General features: G+C 44.4%; 1 protein-coding gene across 1 annotated transcript in view; it reads left to right on the forward strand.

The window, feature by feature from the left end:
• The window catches only part of jarid2b (jumonji and AT-rich interaction domain containing 2b), a gene marked incomplete at its 5' end in the record, with an annotated part of 30,630 nt that extends 11,887 nt beyond the window's left edge, over positions 1 to 18,743 (forward strand). Inside the window, 13 exons of the mRNA XM_079367404.1 lie at positions 1,017 to 1,261; positions 6,634 to 8,110; positions 9,253 to 9,797; positions 12,668 to 12,760; positions 13,002 to 13,120; positions 13,315 to 13,385; positions 13,561 to 13,675; positions 13,806 to 13,911; positions 14,068 to 14,250; positions 15,014 to 15,144; positions 15,285 to 15,471; positions 15,847 to 15,954; positions 16,204 to 18,743. Coding sequence (XP_079223530.1) covers positions 1,017 to 1,261; positions 6,634 to 8,110; positions 9,253 to 9,797; positions 12,668 to 12,760; positions 13,002 to 13,120; positions 13,315 to 13,385; positions 13,561 to 13,675; positions 13,806 to 13,911; positions 14,068 to 14,250; positions 15,014 to 15,144; positions 15,285 to 15,471; positions 15,847 to 15,954; positions 16,204 to 16,443 — 3,620 coding nt within the window. The 3' untranslated portion in view covers positions 16,444 to 18,743. The remainder of the gene's footprint in view (positions 1 to 1,016; positions 1,262 to 6,633; positions 8,111 to 9,252; positions 9,798 to 12,667; positions 12,761 to 13,001; positions 13,121 to 13,314; positions 13,386 to 13,560; positions 13,676 to 13,805; positions 13,912 to 14,067; positions 14,251 to 15,013; positions 15,145 to 15,284; positions 15,472 to 15,846; positions 15,955 to 16,203) is intronic.
• Between the last annotated feature and the right edge of the window lie 600 nt (positions 18,744 to 19,343).

The following is a 19,343-nucleotide window of genomic DNA, read 5'->3' on the forward strand; positions in this document are numbered from 1 at the left end:
TACACACCTTAAATCATGCATAATTTACTGATTGGGGGCCATGTGTTTGCCAGAAGCCTGCCACTCCAATGTTTGTGTGGGCTTTTCCATTTGGTCCTAGTGTTGTTCTGCCAGCGTTTTATAAGACACGCTGCTACAGGGGGGTAGTTAGGCGTATGGGAACATATTGGCAGTGGCATAGGTGGACGGTAGCCTGAAAAAAGACAGTATGCTGTATTTCCTTCCTGTGATATTTATGCTTTGCTACTTGATAAAAAAAAAACTTTCCACACTGACGTGCTAACTTTTCTGTGCCTTTTATGTGTTTTACTTATGACATATTTTGCATATTAGGAATGTATACAGCTCTATTAAATGTTCAAACTAGTGAATGTGAACATATTCCATAACATTTACTAAAGTTATTCTAATTTCTACCATAGAGTGTATGAAGATATGCCTGTTTCATATTGTAGAAGCAGAAGGACAAATATAATCAGCATTAGTATTAGTAGCATCAATGATCACCAGAAAGAACACGTTCAACACTGCGACCAAATAAGGCTCCATTATCATTTCCTTTCTAAAATTTCTGTAGACATGTTCTTTTATTTCTGAGAAGGTCATATTAAAAACGCCTTGTACAGCTTGAACAAGTACGGTCTATACATGACATGTTTCCTCCCAAAAAAAACAACCTTTTATTCCAGGAGCTACTTTCCAAGGCATTCCAAAAGTTCTCACAAGTCACATGACTAATGTCCATGTGTCTTTAGAAAGTACCACCCTCCTAGCTTGGACCTTTTTAGGGCGCCAAATAAAGTCAGTTTGACTTCCTTTCCCTACAGTGGAAATGCTCAAAGTTCCTCCTAAAGTTTTTAGTCATGGGGATAGTGCAGTGGAAACTAGCTTATATAGCTTGAAGCTAAGCTATTAATAAACGTTTCCTTAAAATGTGTTAAATATCTCTTCTCCTCTATTAATTCAGAACGATACTGTAACGCCTCCTGACACAGCTTCTTTTTCCTCTCCTCTAGTTTTCCACAGTCATGGTAAAGCAGGAACCAGGGAGAGTCCGAGGCCTAAGGCAGGAACTTACGGCAGGGATGCGCCCGCCCCACCACTGCCACCTCCCCCACCTCCGCCGCCGCCCCTCCTCAGAGAGCGCAGTGAGCGGGCGGAGGCAAGGGAGCACCTGAGGGAGCAGCAGGCCTTGGCCAGTAGTCGAGGCTCGGCCAATGGGCTGCCACCAAGAAGAGTGGCTGAGGAGCTACGCAAACAGGTACTGTATGAAAATCTCTTATCACCTGCACACACACACACACACAAAAAAAGACATGGAGTAAAGGAAGCATTTCTTTAGCTTCCTAAGGATAGCTTGGAAGATGTGGCAGTAGTCTGCAGGAAACGTCCTCCTACAGGGAAACTGAGTAGTTTGCATTAGCTGTGTTATAGCAGGTGATATCCTGCAATATTTCCTTTTCTTCAAGCTTGAGGTTCAGCATTTTTGTTTGGCTATTACGCCTGTTTGAAATCTTCCCCTCTCTTGACTCTTCGTTTCATTTACCCATCTGCCACTTTTCTCTTTTTTATCTTCCCTTCAATGATGTCTCCTAACTACCCCTGGGCCTTTGCTGTCCCTCCTCTACACTTTTCTTTTATCGCCCGTTTCCTCCTTTGCATTGTGATCTCTATGCTCCTCCTTATACTCCTCATCTCTCCTACATGCATTGTGTCTGGGAGAGTAATGATTGTGTTTTGGCCTGCCTGTGACTGCAGCTATATTTAGTCGTGCTGGCTGGGGGCTGTGAAAGCCTGCCTCCTCCTCCTCTGGAGCACTGAGCAGGTTTCAAGGAAGCCAACAAAGTGAAGGAGGGAGAAGAGAATGAGGATGATATGATCATTAAATTGGCATTCTTATGATCATATCAGCTTGTCAGAGGGAATAATTAGCAGAGGAAAACCACTTTATTCTTTCTTTTTTCTTTCTCATAATCTACTTTCACCTTCCTCACTGCCTGTTTGTCTTCATTTCCTCCCATAACTGTTACTTCCTCTCTGTTCTTCCCTCATTCCAGCGTTTTTTTGTGGCTGTAATCTGCTGCTGATGATGCGTACTCGGGCGTATGCTTTAGGTTTTTTTAAGTGCTTTGAATTGTCCAGTAAAAACCAGCAATGAATCTCAATGAGAGTGACTGCCTGCCAAGACAAACTTTAGCCTCACTTTACTCGTCGCTCTTTGTTCTCTCTCGCTCTTTTTTCAATTCACTATTGGCACCCTGCATGATTCTTTTGACTCCCCTCACGCTGAGTTTTTTTTTTTTCCTCTCCTGCACTCTTATCCTGTTTTTCTCTCTTGGACTCTTTCACTCATTTTCTCTCTCTCTGCCTCTCTCTCTCTCTCTCTCTCTCTCTCTCTCTGTCTCTCTCTCTCTGCCTCTCTCTGCCTCTCTCTCTCTCTCTGCCGCTCTCTCTCTCTCTCTCTCCTCCTGTGTCAAACAGACGGATCTCGCCCTTGACAACACGGCTCCAATCATTTGGAAGGATTAGTGCCTTCTTTTTTTTTTTTTTTTTCCTCCCTCACTTTCCCTTCAATTAGCACAAACAGTATGTGTGTTAACCACGTGTATTCAAGCAGCACACACACACATTAATGCAGACGGCCGACTGTGAAAATACAGACTAAGCCATATAAAAGGTTAAGTGATTATGTAGCCGTAAAACCAACTAGAGGTTGTGTGTGTAAAACCGGAGGGTAAGGGCATTATCATAATTCAATTCATGGTGAATAAAGTCTTCAAAATGTAATCGCAGCTGCTTGTAGCAACAAAAATACATGTCCTGGAACAAGACCTTTTGTAAAACAATATGATTCTATCAACGTCAATTACATAAGAAGAGTGGGCATGCCAGCAAATCAGCAGTGCGCAGGTGGGAGAAATCACTAAGCAGGTTGTGCATCAGTTGAGACGAGTCGGCACTTTCTTATGAAGGTGTTTTTCCTGTGCCAGCTTAAAATGAGCCTTTACAGTACAAACTGTGTGAAAACACCGAAAGAATAAGAATGCTTACACACTCCGGGATGGGTACGTAGCGCGTTCTTGTTTGTCTTTCCTTCAGTGAATGCACAGCGACTGTATGCAAATCTCTTTCAAAATGAGGAGGGGGAGCTTGCATTGTGTGCGTTATTAGCGCCACATGCTATAGTGACCTTTATCTAGCTGTTTAAAAGTCAACCTGCCCGGGGGCCGCATCGCACTGCACCTCTTAATAAGACAGCGGAGGGGGAAAGAGGGCTTAAACCGGATTTATGTTCCGCCGTCAAGGTGCTCCTGCAGCCGCACCGTAGTTGACTATGTCACATTGATTTATCGCTGAGCGCGGGATCCAACTCTTTGATGGTCATTGACGTAACGCTTGATGGATGTGACGCACTCTGTCAAGCTGTGTCGTGCATTCATCGTAATGCAGAAGTTGATGTGTTTGCGTTATTTGATTCTCTTTGTGAAACACCTGGGGGGGACAAGGTTTGTAATTATAGAGCATTCTTAAACTTTACTTCCTAACCGATCAATCAGAGTTCTTAAGTGAGGCAGCTTGTTATCTTTTTTTTTGCCCTGACGTGCATCAGTTGTAAGAGCTGTGTAAAAATGCATATAAGGACCAGAATAATGCTGCATGCTCCAGCTCCTCCCTCCTTTTGTCAGTCAGACAGGCTTAGCAAGGGTTAAACTTTCTCGTCTTCTTCTATCCTCTGGCTGGCCTTCTTTCTCTCCCTCTCTCTCCCTTTGTTCCCCCCCCCCCCCCCCCCCCCGCCCCCCGTTTCTTCTCGGCTCTCCAGCAGATGTTGCCTGTTAAAAATCTTCCTGCCAGGCCTCAGCTGGGCTATAGCAACACATGATGTCATCTAGACCCACCTCCCTCTACCTCCCCCCTTCCTGCCTGCTCACATGCGACCGAAATCCACTCCAGAACAGTCTCCGGCAGCCTGCCTGTACGCGCGCGTGTTTGGTTTTTTTTTCCCTTTTGGCTGCAGTGTCTGTCTTGATCAGTTCATCATCCTGTTCCTGCCAGAGGCTGTTAGCAGGAGTGAACTTTTAAAATCCTTTTTCCTCTTTTTTCTTTTATTTTTTTTTAATCTTTACTTTTCTTTGTCGTTCTGTCGTCACTACCCCAGCATCTAAACAAACTCCTGCTTCCTTCCTCCTCTCCATAATTCCTCCACTCGTCAGCAGTCTCCTGCCGTCCTCCTCTTCCACCAGACCAAGTAATTAAAGAGAAAAAAAAAAAAAAAAAAAGTCAAGCAGACTTGCCAAGCCCCCCCTGAAGCGAGAGCCGGTCCGCTGAGCCCTCCTGTGGCAAGAAGCGGTCATGACAGCATGTCTCTCCGATTCAGCGCTTTGTCAGCAAACTGTGGCTGGACGAATATAGAGGCTGTCTGGACAACTGCTGCCTTGGCACTTAGCTTCTATTTCAGTATCAGTGGAACACTAAATAAAGTCACACTGTAGTTAAAAATAAGTCAGTTTGAACTGGTGTCAGAGGAGCAAAATGTATACGTCCCACAATAATGACTTTTTGCTACTCAGTTTTTGCACATTTGTGACAGAAAATATGTTGTATAAAAACAGTGTTGCTTCTCAGGCAGCCTACTTATTCTAAAATGTTATGGCCAAAGTTCCCCTTCGGTCCCTCTTCCTCCTCACCCCTTTCTTTCCTCCCTCTCCCCTTGTCACATTGTGTATTTCCATTGTGAGTAGGCGTGTGTGTAAATGTGTGTTTTTAGAGGGAATGATTGACGGAGGCTGGGTTAGGTTTCAGTCCCCCCTTATCTTTTAATGGCCTGGTCTTTGTGTCTGCTTCCCCTGCCACCTGAGACAAACACAACACAATACACGCGCACGCACACACACACACACACACACACACACACACACACACACACACACACACACACACACACACACACACACACACACACACACACACACACACACACACACACACACACACACACACACAAATGTGACACAAGAACCCTTCAAAGGCGAACCTGCCAATGGGCCGGCTGTCACCTCCCTCCTGTGGCGCCTCCTCTGTGATTGATAACTCCATCACTCCATTCCTGCCTCCTTTCTTTCTTGTGTGGTTCTCTTTCCAGCTGGTGCGGACGGAAAGACACACGGATACTGTAGGTAGTGTGCCGAGTGTTTTTTTTTGTCGACATTTGTTAATGAGAAACAGAAAGAAAAGCATGTAGGTCACCAAATGCAGAAGAACAAAGGTGTCCCCCATTGTGTTCATGCAACTTCAGATACATGACCTACAGCTCAACTTAAAGAAAAAAGAAAAAAGTCCTGAGCTTTAACTTTACAAGATCTTCAAACACTGTGAGGCTTTCTTTCTCCCACATGCAGACACTCACAGAGAGACCCGTTGGAGAGAAGGGAGACAGAGACAGGAATGAAAAGTGGGCTATAAAAAACGAGGAGACAGACGAGGAGAGACGTGCATTCAGGAGAAACGATAGACGTATATGGAAAAAAGGAGATTTTTATGATGTTTAAATTAAAACAGTGGATTTAACTGCCTGTCTTTCTTCTTCTGTAGCCTTCAAGCAAGCCAGCCATGGCACCTCACACACACACACACACACACACACACACACACACACACACACACACACACACACACACACACACACACCTTTAACCATCGCTTAGAACTGAATGATAGTGTTTTAGGAAATAGTATAGCAAATAAAAGGTTGTTTTTATGTCCCTTGATGTGATTTTGTTCCATACCAGTGACCCCACCTCCGGCCTCATACTGTCCAGCCATCTGCTAGTGGAAACCAATCCCTTGCTTTCCCTCTCATGTCTACAATTTCTTTTCTTTTCTTCTTGTTCTTAACCCTTGTTTATCTCTGGATGTAGTGGTTTGGATTTCTGTCACCACATGCTCTTTTCCAAATCTCTGTATTTGTTTTGTCAGTACTTTGAGTTGCTGTTTACAAAAGTGTCCTGAATTTGGAAGCCCAACCATCAAGGCAGTCGATGGGTTATCTAATGGATAGTGTGGGTTTTCCACAAATAGCTTTGGTCTGGCCGGCCCAGTGTTTTTATTGCCGAGCTAGCATCCGAGTGTTTGGCATCTTCATCTTGAAGTGTGGGTGCACCCACGCCCCTGCATGTGTCCGGTTTTATTTTCTGAATATAGATTTCTCTGTGTGTGTGTGTGTGGGTGCTTTTCTGGAAATCTGTTCTATATTTTGAGGCAGTAGGCTTTTGATTTATTTTTGTTTATGTGGAATAATTTGAGAAATGATTTGCTGCATTTTAATTAGATATTTTTATCGTGTGAACCATTCTTTCTTTTCTTTTTTTACTGTTTCCACTATTATTTGAGATGTTTTATGAAGTATATACTGCATAATAGTTTGTACCTGAAAGATCAGATTCACCACTGCAGATTTTAAAATCACTCACTACTAAGAGAACTTTCTTTGATTCTCGACAAGAACATGTGCGTTTAAATGATCAATGCTTAAAATATCTTAAAGTATCTGATGTAAGCTTTAATGTCTTTTAAAATAGAATTAAATGAGAAACATTTGGGTCTAATATGTATCCTGCTTATTTTTATTAATTTCAGGTCTCTAAAGTGAACGGGCTGACGCGGGCGGGCTCGGCACAGGCTGTCAGTGGTGCCAAAAAGAGCCGTGACTTCCGACTGCCGTCCAAAACTGTGAAGAAGTACACAGCCACCGTGTCCAAGGGCCACGTCACCTACACCAAAGCCAAACAGAAAGAACTGGGCAAGAAAACCAAACTCAGCAACAGCAGCAACAAACACAACAGCGCCGCCTCTGCGCCATCGTCAGCGAACAATCACAATCAGCACAGCCAGCCAGCAGCCAGCAATGGGCTGGTCAACTCAGGAAAAGCAGCGGCACCAGCCCTCCACAGCAATGCAAAAACCCGCAAACAGGTGCTATTATCCAATGGGCTGCACAATGCTGCTGCCGGCGCCCGCCTCAACGGCAGACTGAACGGGCAGCGGCACAACACAACAGTCAAAGAGGACGTACAGAGACAATGCCAGCGGCAGCAGAACCACGCAGAGTGCGCCGGTCGGGAAGGACTGCGTAACTCCAAGAGGCGCCTGGAGGTTGTGCTCAGCTCAGTCGGGACGGGGGTGGTCGAACAGAAAGCCAAAACCACAGTGAATGACGCCAAGAAGGCAAAGCTTCAACCCTCCTCGCTGGAGACGCGCAGCAGCAAGAAGGTGGCCAATCAAGACAAAGCTGCCTCACAAACCACCACCACCCCCGCCCCCCGTATTTCTAATGGACATGAAACAAAAACTCCCTCCTCTTCTAAACAAACTCCACCTGTCACCCCGTCTGCCACACCTCCGACGACACCTCCTCAACAAACCCCGCCTCCCTCTACACCAGCAGCCAACGCGGAGCCGGTGAACCAGCGACCCAAGCGGGCATCGGCCGGCAAGCTGATGTTGATTAGACAAGCACAGCAGCAGCAGAGCAGGTCTCACGGTCGCAGCTCGTCCTCTTCCTCCCCTTCATCGGGCCAGAATCACACACAGAACCCCAGTTGTGCCAGCACTACCTCAGACCCCCAACAAACCTCTGTGTCGTCCAACACCACCTCCCCCTCGCCACTCACTTTCACCAACAGCCCCGGACAGCTCAAACCAGCAGCAGCTCGGCTTGTCGACCGTGACAAGGAGTGGGAGCGCGAGAAAGAGATGACGCGGCAGAAGGAACGCGAGCAGGAAAAGGAGTGGGAGCGCCAGCGGAGCAGTTCCGAGGGCTGGGCGGCGCTGGGCGAAGCCCCCGTCTTCCGACCGGCCCCAAGGGAGTTCCTGGACCCCCTGGTGTATTTGGATGCGGTGAGGGAACAGGCCGAGGACGCCGGCATGTGCCGTGTGGTCCCGCCTCCTGACTGGCGGCCAGAGTGCAAGCTGAGCGAGGAGATGCGTTTTGTTACACAGGTGCAGAGGGTCCACATGCTGGGCCGGCGCTGGGGCCCCAATGTGCAGCGTCTGGCCTGCATCCGGAAGCACCTCAAATCTCAGGGCATTACCATGGAGGAGCCTCCTGTCATCGGTAAGAGAGCCAAACGGAGGATCCACATATGTTAAATGTGAAATCACTCTCGGAAATTTCCTTTTACTGTAGAGAGAACTGTAAACCTAGAAAACCCATTTCCAACTGAGGCCTTCTCTTGGCCTTGTCTTCATCTGTTGTTTTCCTTTGTAAAGAGGAGATGATGATGCACGTTAAGTAACATCCACAAACGACCAAAATATGAGTACGATATCCTGTTGACCTATTTAGTGTTCTACACTTTTTAAATGGTGTTTGGACACAATCTCTGCGCTTTAACAACCGTTGACATACGCGGCCAAGAAACAAGCATCACAAATATTATTATTTCTGCCGGTATTCACAGTGCGCTAAAAGCTTTAGTTGGTTTTCAGCACATTTTATCATCCTGTTTATAGATGACAATAACAATGTGGAACAACTTGGCAAGCAGCCTGGCAGACCCAGAAAACATTATTTCCCCCAGTCTGTCCTGTCACCTTCCATTTCTAACAATGACATCAGCCTCTTATGAGTCTTTAAACAGCCCAGTCTAGAGAGAAAGTGGATGTGGGGGGGTTTTTTTTCCACCAGGGCCTATACAGTACATGCCTCCCATGTTTCCACATTTCCTGGTTGTTGAATCGTTTAAGTTTTGCACTTGTATGTGCGTTTGAGTCTTTCTGTATACAGCAGTGTTTGTACTGTTGGTGTGCGGCTGACAGCCAGAGAGATCTGGCAGCCTGCGAGCCACGGTGAAGCCACTGCAGCCAGCCAGGATGCCCCTGTTCCAAATGACTTCCTTTACTGTGCCCAGCAGATCAGTTCGACATTAACAGAATTTGTATCTCTATTTGGCACAATGAAGGTTGGGATCATTCTGAGAGGTGAAAAATCAATTGGCTGTTTCAAATAAAATGAACTGGCCTGGATGATATGGTGCTTAGCCAGCAGAGCAGATGCTCTAAGATGGCAGTCTTCTACATTAGATCCCCGTGTTTTTCATAACCTCACTTTAGACGAGGGGAATAAGGCTTTTTTGTGTACATGCCTTTATTTTGAAGGATCATCATTTCTGGTGAAATGTGAGGCTGACAATTAACTCACTTAGTTTTGCAGATTTCTCTCTGTATTAACTTTGTTTCCGTCCTTCTCTCGTGCAGGTGGCTGTGAAGTGGACCTGTCACGTTTTTTCCAGCTCATCAACGACATGGGTGGCATGCAGCAGGTGATGGACCTGAAGAAGTGGACCAAGCTGGCCGACCTCCTGTGCATCCCTAAGTCAGCGCAGGACCGGCTGGCCAAGCTGCAGGAGGCGTACCTCCAGTACATCCTCTCCTACGACTCCCTCAGCGCCGAGGAGCGCCTTTGCCTGCAGGCTGAGGTGTTGCAAGAGAAAAAGAAGCTGGAGTCCCACCGTGGCCCCCTGGAGGGTCTGTCAGACTCCTCGGCACCCAGCGCGCTCGTGCTGCCGCGCTATGAGCCCAAGAACGGTCTAGCGGGTGGGATGGTGGGAGGGACGACAGGAAATCACCGCACCAATGGAGTGTGTCATCGTCTGAAGGAGCTGGAGGCTCAGGTCAAAGCGGGCCGGCGCCGGCTCTTCGCTCAGGAAAAACAAGGCAAAGAGGACAAGCAGCACGGGGAGCAGCAGCAGCAGGAGGAGGACTGGGGAGTTCTCAGTGACCAGCACAAATGTATTAACAAGGTGAGAGGAAGGAGAAACCTGTGATGTATACTGAGAGCCATTTCACTGTAACATTTCTTCATCTCTGTTGACCTCAAACATAGACTGTATAAAACATGGACATAGTCTCAGTGACGTCACACGGTGGCTTCTAAAGAGGAAATATAAAACCAAATGATTTTCTCTACAAAAAAAAAAGTATCTTAGATAACTCCTAAAAAAACGACTCATTCTCCCCTCTATATAGAATGTAGTCAAGTTTAAGATGCTAGCATGTTAGCATCTATTATCAGGTTTTGCGCTAGCATAGTTTAACTGAAACACTGTCTTGTTTTGATGCTCAACCTCAAACCTTTCGTAGCTTCTTTTTCAGTCTTCAGAGGCTTCATTGCTGAGCCAGATGTCTCCCATCTCACTACTATCTGAATCCAAACTGTCGTCACACATCAGATAACATACAACTCTCATAGTACCACCTCCAAAATAAGAGTGTTTCTGTGTCACTGTGTCAGTTTCTGTGGAAGGAGCTAAGCCGTTTTATAAATTGTCACAAGGTAATACCATAGAGATTCTCACTTGGTCTCTCTGTTGTGAACTGCAAAGGTTGTTATATAACTGGTGAAGTTCTTCAACACTTTTCTTGGTTACTGCATCAGGCAGTGAAATGTGCCATGTGCAATTTAGAGTGAGTGCGAGAAGTCTTCACATTTTGTGCTTTAAAAAAAAAAAAAAAAACTTCTGTGCTGCGTGTGTGTGGTAAACTGGGCAATTTGTGTGTGTGTTTGTGTATTTGCTCACACGCATTAGATGTATTCCCACCTCCCCTTCCTGCTGGCAGCTTTGCTGATTCTGGCTGGCTCAAATGTAGGTCAGAGGGAAGGCAGCCCCCAGAACCCGCTCGTCCCCTCAACCTCTGTCCCGCCCCCCCCCCCCTTACAACCCGCCTTCTCCCTCTCTCTCCACCCTCGTGCTCCTTTAATCCAGCCCCTCTCCACATGGCATTTCTCCTCCTGCACATGCCCTTGCTCAGAGCTATTTCGCCAAATCTGCTGTCCCCTTGCCCACTCCTTCTTTCCATACGGTCCTCATGCCAAGCCCCTCTGTCCTTAAGAATGTGCATCAGTATGTTATTCTAACGGCTCTTTGTGTCTGTGCATTATTCTGCATGTGCAAACACATCTGCATTTCATTTCCAAAAAGGCTGTTCTTTTATACTTTAGGCTTAATACAAAGATGTTGGAGGTGGAGGCATGTATTGAAAGGGAACGACAAGAACAGGACATTACCTAATAAAACTGTGAAAATAATAAACATAAACTTAAGAGATAAGATTTCCCACCTTCCTGAATGGGTGAGCTGATCCATCTTCCTGCAACCGTTGATGCTGCTCCGTGCTCATTCCAGTTCGCCAGTATGTTCTCCTTAGCTCTGTTTTTTTTTAAAATTTTGTTAATACGACAAATTCCAAGTGGTATTGTGCTCTTCGGCTTGTGCAGTGCTTATAGCTTACATGAAGATTGCGCCGGTCACATTGCATGTCGTCTACGTTCGTGTGCCACTCACGCCTCCCACTCACTGTCATCAGCTCAGCCTGACTTTGCTTGGAACAATTACTTAGGTGGACTGGCAGGGAAAATTCCAGGTAAAATTGGAGTGAACATTTTTTTCAGGAGTTTTGTGCAAGTGTGAAAGCACCGTATGTGGTTAATTGTGGGTGTCCAAATGGTGGTGATATGGTGCAATTATATCGTTGTGCTCCTATTTTTCACTTTAGTGCATATTTTTTTGTCCCCGCATGCTCAAGCAGGAATTATTTCTTAAATGAAGGAAAATGTGTCCTCTTCGGTTGCTCTCTCTGTCATTACACCACCCTTGAGTTCGATGTTCTCCTCTCGTCCCTTCCTCTGTTGACTGTTACTCTTTGTATGACCTCGCTCTTGAGGAGCTGAGATATTGTCAGCAGACCTGACCCAGTACAATCTGTAACCCTCTGAATTATAAAAGCACCTTTTCAAGGCTGTGACATGTGAATAGCTGTCTCCATCCTGACAGGACGGGCTTGTCTAAATATGACCCATCACTTTTCTGCACAGCTCAGATTTGTATGCATTTTTCATCGTGAGTGGCCCCCAGAAGGAGGTTATATTTCACTTTTTCTATCAGGAGAACAAAGTGCATGTCAAGGGTGTAATTAACTCTAATTACAGTGGGAAATGCCAGATAAGTGCTGCTACTGACTTTCATACAGAGCGACTTGACAGCCCTTACTAGGTCACTCATATACTGTATTATTATTACAATTCCTGATATAACAAGAGCCAAGTGTGGTAAAATAATGCATATGAATGAGGTAAGTCACATTTTGAAACTCCTGAAGGGGGGGAAAAAAGGAAAAGAGAAAACTGTCACTATGATGATAAAGAATCCACAAGGTCATCTTTCAGCAGGGTCCGTATGTCTGCGGGACCCGGGGCCGGCAGATTTATGGTAACCTTCAAAGCTCCATTGGAGCCGCAGCGTCCATGAGAGAGGGGTCAAGTCCGGAGGAAATGTAAACAGGATGTGTAGGAGAGACTGAGGTGGAGTCTTAAAGAGCCACATGCACCGACTATTTGTCAGAGCATGGAGTACATGCGTTCTTTGAACATAATGCTTTCCCTCTGACTTTTGCATTTGTACAAACATGTGGTGGGAAAGAAGAAAATTTGCACTTCTAAGGGATCCAACAATGATTTTTTTTCACTCGTGTTTATTTACATTCCAACCTTCATTTACAATCTCTAAAGTTGTTTTTGTGACGATGGATGAACATTAAATAAGGACTGGTTCTCCTCCCCTTTACACTCCCTTTAACATGCTGTGACTAATAATGTTTCATTTTTGTTTTCCAGGGGAAATCAGTGTCTTTGACTAACTTCTTCAGGATAGCCCGAAACACCATGACCATGTGCTTTAACAAGGAACCAGGGGCTGCTGAGGTCGAGGTTAGCACGCTTACAACTTGATAAAAACACTTTTGATGCAATCTGATTGGCCAAGACAACATAAGAGGCTGGATGTTTCAACTCATTCATTCACTGTCAGATGAATTTTAGAACGCCTTTGCAAACCTGAGCCATGAGACTAACACTCATAGAGCTTATTCAGTATGTTCCCATGATTGACTTTGAGAGACACCTCAACCCTTTTTCATGCTGATCTTCTGCTTTCTTTTGTGTTCTGCAGCAAGAGTACTGGAGGATTGTGGAGCAGAGAGACAGCCATGTGGCAGTGCATTGTGGGAAGGTGGACACTAGTACACATGGCAGTGGTTTCCCCACAGGAAAATCAGAGCCATTTTCAAAGTAAATTTCTTTCCCTCCACTTACTGTATATCGCACCTCGTCTTCCTTTGCCTTTCTTATGTTTTTTTGAGATGGTTCATCTCTGCGGGTAAACCTTGGAGAGTAACACCGTCCGCTCCCCTGTCACATATCCTTCCAATGCATCTCTTGAATATAAATTGAAAAATAACTACTCCCTTCTATCTCTTCCTCAGACATGGATGGAACCTCACCGTCCTCCCCAATAACTCTGGATCCATTCTGAGACATCTGGGTGCTGTGCCTGGTAAGGACACAGACTGTAGAGGCACTTCACTGCCCAGCAGACAATCTCACACAAACAAGTGCAGCAGAGAATGGCTCCAAGAACTGCCTGTCAGATTTCTTCAGATTGCCGTTATAGAAGTGTAATTTGCAGTCGTTGATGAACCTGTGCCTTCCTGTCCTCTCTGTCTCTGTAGGGGTGACCATTCCCTGGCTAAACATTGGCATGGTTTTTTCTACCTCATGCTGGTCACGAGACCAAAATCGCCTTCCATATATTGATTACTTACACACTGGTGCTGATTGCATTTGGTGAGTACACACTGGACAATTCTCTCTTTTGAACCTTTTTAACATAATGCATGGAAGACATGCAAGAAGAGGGGGAAGTTAGCAGATGTCCGCGTGTATTTATACCTCTGTCCCTGTGTTCCTCCTGCAGGTATTCTGTCCCTGCTGAGGAGAAGGCTAAGCTGGACAAGGTGGTCCATACACTGCTTCAGGCCAATGGCACTCCAGGACTCGAAATGTTGGAGAAGAACATCATGGTTTGTGTGCATTGTTGGTGCAGATTGCATTATATATTTGATGTAATACTTAGCTCGCTTCGTCTTGTAATGATTGCATGCCAAAGTAAGAAGTGTTTTCCATTAAGTATACGCTGTATATACATGTAATCATTCTCCTGCTTCTTGCCTCTGCAGATCTCTCCCGAGGTGCTGTGCCGCGAGGGCATCAGGGTTCACCGCACGGTCCAGCGCAGCGGTCAGTTTGTGGTCTGCTTTCCTGGTGCCTTTGTCTCGAAAGTGTGCTGCGGCTACAGCGTGTCTGAGACGGTGCACTTTGCCACCCCGCACTGGATGAACCTGGGTTACCAGGCTGCAAAGGTCAGCATATGAATCTTGTTGGGGTAATCATTGGAAAGGGCACTTTGAAAAAAAATACCACAACTCTGCAATAATGGATGGAACTATTTCCTATACATATCAAATGTAAAACCCGATGTCTTCAGTTTTCTTTGGAACGCTGGTTTTGCTTGTGCGGCTGTGCCCAACAGCGGCCTCTTGTGGACAATGGAAGTTACGGCTCTGATTTATGAAGAGCTGATTGAAAGTGAAATGAATAAATGAACTTGAAACCCAGAGCTTGATTCTCTAATCAGCTCATTTGTTAAACTTTGTAAACCAGCGAGACGTACACTTACTGTTGCCAACTGCAGCTGCATGTCTCCCTGAAGGAAACATTCAGATATCTTTGGTAATCAGGAGAAAGTCTTTGGTCGACTGGACCTCATTACAGCCGTAATAGAAGAGGAGTAAATGCTCTTTACTGTCATTATGGGCATTACGGTGATGGAAGAATGTATATCTTCAGTAATAGCATCCTATCCACAGCCGCAGATTGCCCTCAGGGGTAACGTGAAATTCTTCCAGCTCACTGTATCATGGTGCACAGACTGAAACATTTATATGTCCTAATTCATGCATTACAGGACAGGAAACATTGATCTAAAGAGTCTGTTATATCTGTTGATGTTATATAGTGTTGTCTTTATGATTTGAAGATATTTCTCGACTCACCTCATCATAAACCATTGAGTTAGTCGTTACGTACCAATCATGTTCTTACCTGTCGTGACTTTGTTCGCAGGACCTGAAGTTTCGTCGTATAGCTAAACCCTTCTCCATGGAGAAGCTACTGTATCAGATTGCCACAGCGGAATCCAAGAGGGACAACGGCCTTCTCCTCACCACCATCTCCGCCCTACTCAAAGACCTCAGGTAGGTTTCACTAACGAGTACACAGTCGGAAACTCAGGAAAAAAACATGCCCAAAAAAAACAAAACAAAAAAACACCAATTGTTGCTGTATAATTCACAAAATGAAAGTAATCTTAATATTGTTTGTTTACATCAAATAGGAACATAGAGATGCACCAACGTCAGGAACTTTACGAGGCAGGTTTGCTCTCCTCGGCCCGCTACGGCACCCATGACGGCGGACTGGGGCCGGTCGAGGGACGCAAGAAGCCCCGCGGGAAATGGCTGGCACTGGAGTCCTCTGAGAGACGCTGTCAGATCTGTCAGCATCTCTGCTACCTGTCCATGGTACGAGCACAGATGTGTGTTTTTGAAATGCTGTTGTGCTCGTTTGGATGTCTTATGCCAGTCATGTACTAAAACAACGCAAAGTTTCATGCTGGCAACAGAAGTCCATTAAACAGCCCCAAGTTTAGATCATATTTTTACACAATTTCCTGCAAAAACATTCAGCTTAGATATTCTTACAAGCGTCCAGCTGCTGTTTAGAAGAACATTTTTAAATATTTTAACAGTGCACCTTACAAAAAACGCTGAAATTTGTTGCTCTTTATGTCTCAACCTTGAGAACTATTTTAGTCAAAGTGACGAAACTGGATAGGATTTTTGAGCAGTCCTGCTATCTCAGTGACGAGACGGCTGTCTTTGTTCGTCTCTGTGCAGGTCGTCCAGGAGACTGACAATGTTGTCTTCTGTCTGGAGTGTGCACTGCGCTACGTGGAAAAGCACAAGTCGTGCAGAGGCCTGAAGATGATGTACCGATACGATGAGGTGAGCTGGTGCTGTTTTTCTTTTTTTTGCTGTGGTTGCTGCAGTTCTCTCTGTATCCAGGAGGGGGAGACATCAGCCATGTTTACAAAGACCCAAGAAGCAGATGAGGCGTAGTGTTTTTTTGTTTTGTTTTGTTTTTTGATGATGTAATCAATTTTGAGCTTGAACATGGAAAAAAAACCGATGTGATAAAGAATGATGAGCACTGTTCGAGGTTGGTGTTAAATCTCTTTTTATTCTATTTTTCAGGAGCAAATCAACAGTTTGGTCAACCAGGTGTGTGGCCGGGCCATGTTAAAGAACGGCGGCAGCGTTGTTGGTAACGGTGCAGTCGTCGTCAGTGTTGGAGCAGAGGACCCGTGTCACAACTTAAGCCCGGCCAAAGCTTCCCCCCCAGCAAAGCGAGGCCCACGTAAACGCGCCACAGTGGAAGTGTCCCTCGCACGCCTGTCCTCCAGCCACATCCCCAAGGCTGCTGCTGTGTCCTGAGGGGAAGACGCCTCAATGTCATCGCCCGGTGCGCTGTGCCCACATCCTGCCTCCACCCCTCCATTAGACCCCCGACCCCTTTAAACTCCCCTCTTCTTTTTATTTTTTACATCGAAAATCACTATCATCCTCCCCTTCAACACCCACAATTTAAGAATGTTTTTAATCAAATCCTCCAAATAAATGTCACCACCCCCCTTAGTATGACATGCTTGTTTATAAAAACAAAAGAAAAAAAAAAAAGAAAAGCAAGGTGTCTTTTTTGCACTAGTGTGAAAGAAGAATTTGTTTTATTCTGGATGATTTTAGAATCACCCTGTCTCCCCTTTAAGTCGTCCTTTTACCACGTCACAAGCATTAAGTTTGATGTTCACGAGAAGACTCGATGGGCCCGCTAATACTCTCAACCTCCACCTGTATCCTCCTCACACTGAAATGGGTTACACTTGTTACCTTCTTGTTGCATCACTCTATTCTCCACACATCTGGCCCACCCTGGAGACTGAGCCCCACCCCTCCTCATCACACGTCACTCGGCTGTGAACATGAGACTAATGAAAAGACGGCCCTTTTTCTTTCTTTTTTTTTCCTCCCCTGGTGTTCTGAAATGAAACTGACATCGAGTAGTTACCCAAAGTTTCTCCCTGTCTTTGCTTTGAAGACAAGGAGCCCCTTTTTTTGAATTGATTTTATCATTTCTTGATGCAGCGACTGCATTTTCTTTGTAGAGGGGGGTCGGCGATGCGAGGTAAAAACTTGAAAGACGGACGATGTTGGTTTTTTGTTGGTTGACTATGTTTTTCCAAGTCCTACTTTGAATTTTAGCTTTGTTTTTTAATAGTACTTTTTTTTTTTGGTTTTTGCAAGAAGTCTTCTGTGTATTTTATTTTATTTGGTCATTGTGGATGTTTCTTTTTGTCAATGGATGTGAGAGGGGCGGGGCCAGGTCACTGCTCACCTCACATCCCTGTTAGTATGGAGGGATCCCTCCTTCGCTAGCGAGTGAAAACCGTGCCTGATACTTAGCGAGGAGATCCATTTTATTGGTGCTGTTGGTTATTACTGTATAACAACACAAAAAATTTAAATCTTGGGGGTTAGCACCTGCTAGTGGCTAACGGCTACCTCGTGCTCCCCCACCCCACAGGGCAGAAAGGCTGTCGGGCTTTTCTGGTTCTAGATGTGCAATCGTGTTAACATTCCATTCTTCCAGTCCTCTTGTTTCATCTGTACCAGTAAACATTAATTATTATATTATATTATTATTATTATTTTGTGATTTTTTTTCTACTTTTGTTGATCTGATGTGTTTTCTCAAGTAGAGCCACTAGTCAAAGAGTGTAAAATGTGAAATATGAAATCCAAGTTTTGTTTCTCATTTCTTTAAATTGTCCCTTGTTTTTTTGTTTTTTTTTTGCTTTTGCATTTTTCCCTTTTCCAGATACGTATATTATGAGTGTTTTCTTTTTTTTTAGAGACAGGAAAAAGTCCAACACAGACAAAACTTCAACTTTTTTGTACATAATCCTGTAAATTTCTTTAAATACTTGAGCCTGTTTCTGGGGATAAGGAATAAAGGAATAAAGGAAGGAACAAAGAGAGAAACGATGCGAGGGTGCTCGATGAAGAAAAAGCCTTACATTTCCCTTTCTTCATCCATGTTAGTTTGACGCTTACAGGGTCACTCTGGTAAACGTGTATAAAAATTTTAAGTGCTGCTTATATCACTAAGAAAGAAGATATTGAGTAGCCAACGACTGCCCCCCAAACTAAGTTCTGTTTGTTTAGCTTTACTTTTTTAAAGAAAAGGGAAAAAAAGAGATGTTCACAAAAAAAAGTGGGTTTTTACATTTTCATTACTGAAAATTCAACAAAAATGTAGTAGCTACTCATGTTGCACTGAGCTTGCCAGTGGTGACTGTCAAGGAAAAATCCTATAATCCAGTTTGTTGGTTGTCGTCCCTCACAGAAGACTGAACTGTTTTAGGACTATTTAATGAAATGCCAAGTCGGGTATTTTCAACATTTAAAAAAAGTGGTTGTCAAGTTTTTATGGCCTTACAATATATTTTATTCTGATGGGATTGTTTTTGTTTTTTCAGTTCTCTGTTTTGTCTTTTCTTCCATTTTTCTACAGTATAAAACTACTTGCTCACAGTGGGGTCTCTGGTGACTTAATTTATTAGTGCCGCATCTCGGCCTTTCCCTCCACTCGGAAAGAGAGTCTCATGTTGGTTATATTGACAGTTTTTTACTTTTGCAGTTTGTACTTAAGGTTTAATAAAAACTTATGGACAATTCACTGTCAAGTTCTTTCCGACCTGCTTGTCTTTTTGTGTGCAAACCTGAACGCCTCTTTAAAAAAGGGTTTTCTCAGGCTCAAAATTTTGATTGATGCAGCTCTTAACCCAAATCTAAACTATTGACAGGACATGGTTCACAAGTATGTTTGTCATTTAGAGGGTTTGTCATTCCACCAGTTTTCACCTTCGAGATCTGAATGAAAATATTAGTAGCTGCAGCCATAAAGATCATCCTCCAGGCTGCACTGATTATCATCCTTACATAGTAAATGGATTTGAGCTTATATTGTGCTTTTTTTGGTAGAGAGAAAAAAATCTAATCAATACATGTCAAATTATTGGTTTGATTAGTCAGCTGTCATGTAATAAAGAAAAAGTAGGAAATCATTAAGTAAGCAAATAAGTAATCATTTAACCTCACCAACAACATTTACATAATTTATTTAGACTTTGAGCACTGTGTACTTTTTTATCCTGAAATCTTCTATGGATAAGGTTGGAAAAACAAACTTACTATCGTCTTTACTAAAAAAACACTACAGTGTTTAAGAATTTTAAAAAACAAAGCAGATTTATGATGACTGTCTATCCACAGGT

Source organism: Symphodus melops (genome assembly GCF_947650265.1).
Source record: "Symphodus melops genome assembly, chromosome: 18".
NCBI classification, from domain to species: Eukaryota; Metazoa; Chordata; class Actinopteri; order Labriformes; family Labridae; genus Symphodus; species Symphodus melops.